The following is a 2,088-nucleotide window of genomic DNA, read 5'->3' as shown; positions in this document are numbered from 1 at the left end:
TAATCAATCTTTTTTCAGTAAAAAACATAGAGATAGGAATATCATTATCTCTTTCTGAAAAACTACTATATTCACTCATTTTGAATGTATTCTCTTGATAAGAAGACTGGGAGAGAGTTATTACTTCCTTTCTTATATAGAATCTCAGAAGACGGGCGGTAGTCCGCGCGGTCATCTTCAATCTAGCTTGCTAACATCCGAAACCAAATAATTTCGAATCGAAATATATACAAATAATTATTATTATAATAATAATAAACATAATAATAATAATTTAATAATAATAATAATAATAAAAATAATAATAGTAATAGTAATAATAATAATAATTCAATATGGGCAATTTAGAAATTGTATAAAAGAATTAAGGGCAAAAAGGTAATATACTTGGTCAACATAAAAGGGCTTTTAAGTTAAAAAAAAAAAAGTTTCCCTCCCCTAGCTTTTAGCTTTTGGCTTAAAATAAGTCACTTTGATAATTGTCAANCCCATCCAAACAGGCTCTAAATGCCCTTGAGATACTTTTTCTTTAACAAAATGATAATTCAATTCTACATGTTTGGTTCTAGGAGCAGTATATATATATATATATATTCCACTATCTTGCAGAATGCAAATCAGCCATGTAAGCTGTTGTAGCAACTAAGGCCTTATACTCAGCTTCTATACTTGACCTTGCAACAGTGTTATGTTTTCGAGAGGACCAGAACACACAATTTGCACCAAGATATATGATGTAACCAGTGGTGGATCTTCTTCTTGTTGCACATCCTGCCCAATCAACATATGAGAAACCATACAACCTAAGTGAGGATTGAGAAGTAATACACAAACCTTGAGTAATAGTTCCCTTTACATATCTGAGTATTCTCTTTACAACTTGGAGATGCACACAATTTGGATTCTGTATGAACTGACTTGCAAGGTTCACAACATGAGTTATATCTAGCCTGGTTAGTGTCAAGTATTGTAAGCTTCCTATAATGCTTCTATATACTGTAGAATCAACTGGAGTCTCAATAGCTTCGTGCACTAAGGGAGTAGAGACTTCTTTTGCATCTGCCATCTCCACTTTCTTGCGCAAATCATTAGCATATTTTCTTTGAGACAAGTGAATTCTATTTGGAAAGTAGATAACTTCAACACTTAGGACGAAACTTAATTTTCCAAGGTCCTTCATGGAAAATTCAATGCTCAATTTCTTCACAAATTCATCTATTTGCTTTGAGTTGTTGCTTGTCACAGTTATGTCATCTACATATAACAATAGTAGTATTGTTCCTGCTGGACTATGAATTGTGAACAGAGATGAGCCAGATCTGATGCACTTGAAGACAATGTGGCGCAAATACAACTTGAACCTTTCAAACCAGGCTCTAAGAGCCTGTTTGAGACCATATAGTGCCTTTTTAAACGGACAGACATGTCTTGGATAGTTTGGATTAAAAAATCCTGGAGGTTGACTCATGTACACTTCTTCTGTAAGATGTCCATGAAGAAATGTATTTTTAACATCAACATGTTTAATAAACCAAGTTGAGTGACTGGAAGAGATAGAACAACTCAAGAAATGTATTTGGAGGCAGTGGCAGACCAAAACAATTTTAGCAAAGGAAGAGGAAAGGTCATATTCCAATATCAAACACAACAATACTATTCCTCATGGATCCTAACGTGCTGGATACAAAAAGCCAATAGATATAAACAAACATAATGATCAAAGAGAACTACACAAAGGCAACAGCACCAAATAAACAACAAGTTGTATTCATGATAGCTATTTTCCGATTAGACAAAGACGAGAGGATGATTTTTTCTTTTTTTAAATCGACACATTACAAACATTTAGTCATGAGTTGAGATCCAAAGAGACATAGACACTGCCCAAGTTATGCAAGAAATTCTACGAGATTAGACTAAAATTGACGTAAAAGATGGGAAAAGAAGGCTGATGAATTAAATGGGCTAGATTTGCAATTGGTAAAAGGACCAAAATATTCTCAATTTATTAACATTGAGTTAATTTCTTTGAAAAATGTAGTGAGTAAATATGTTTGAACCCTATCAATTTATAGAGATAAAATGATA

At 33.1% G+C, this 2,088-nt stretch overlaps 1 protein-coding gene across 1 annotated transcript; it reads right to left on the bottom strand.

Annotated features, from left to right (window-relative positions):
* Window positions 1-598: 598 nt before the first annotated feature.
* LOC125852241 (uncharacterized mitochondrial protein AtMg00810-like) lies at window positions 599-1,468 on the bottom strand. The gene has a single exon (XM_049531973.1). The coding sequence runs from the start codon at window positions 1,466-1,468 to the stop codon at window positions 599-601; it is 870 nt and encodes a 289-aa protein (XP_049387930.1).
* Between the last annotated feature and the right edge of the window lie 620 nt (window positions 1,469-2,088).

Source organism: Solanum stenotomum, unplaced genomic scaffold, assembly GCF_019186545.1.
Source record: "Solanum stenotomum isolate F172 unplaced genomic scaffold, ASM1918654v1 scaffold33129, whole genome shotgun sequence".
Taxonomy (NCBI): Eukaryota; Viridiplantae; Streptophyta; class Magnoliopsida; order Solanales; family Solanaceae; genus Solanum; species Solanum stenotomum.
This window is presented reverse-complemented; position numbering and strand designations above follow the sequence as displayed.

Coding starts and splice junctions, on each gene's coding strand:
- LOC125852241 (XM_049531973.1), bottom strand. CDS start 1,468: ATGAGTCAACCTCCAGGATTTTTTAATCCAAACTATCCAAGACATGTC.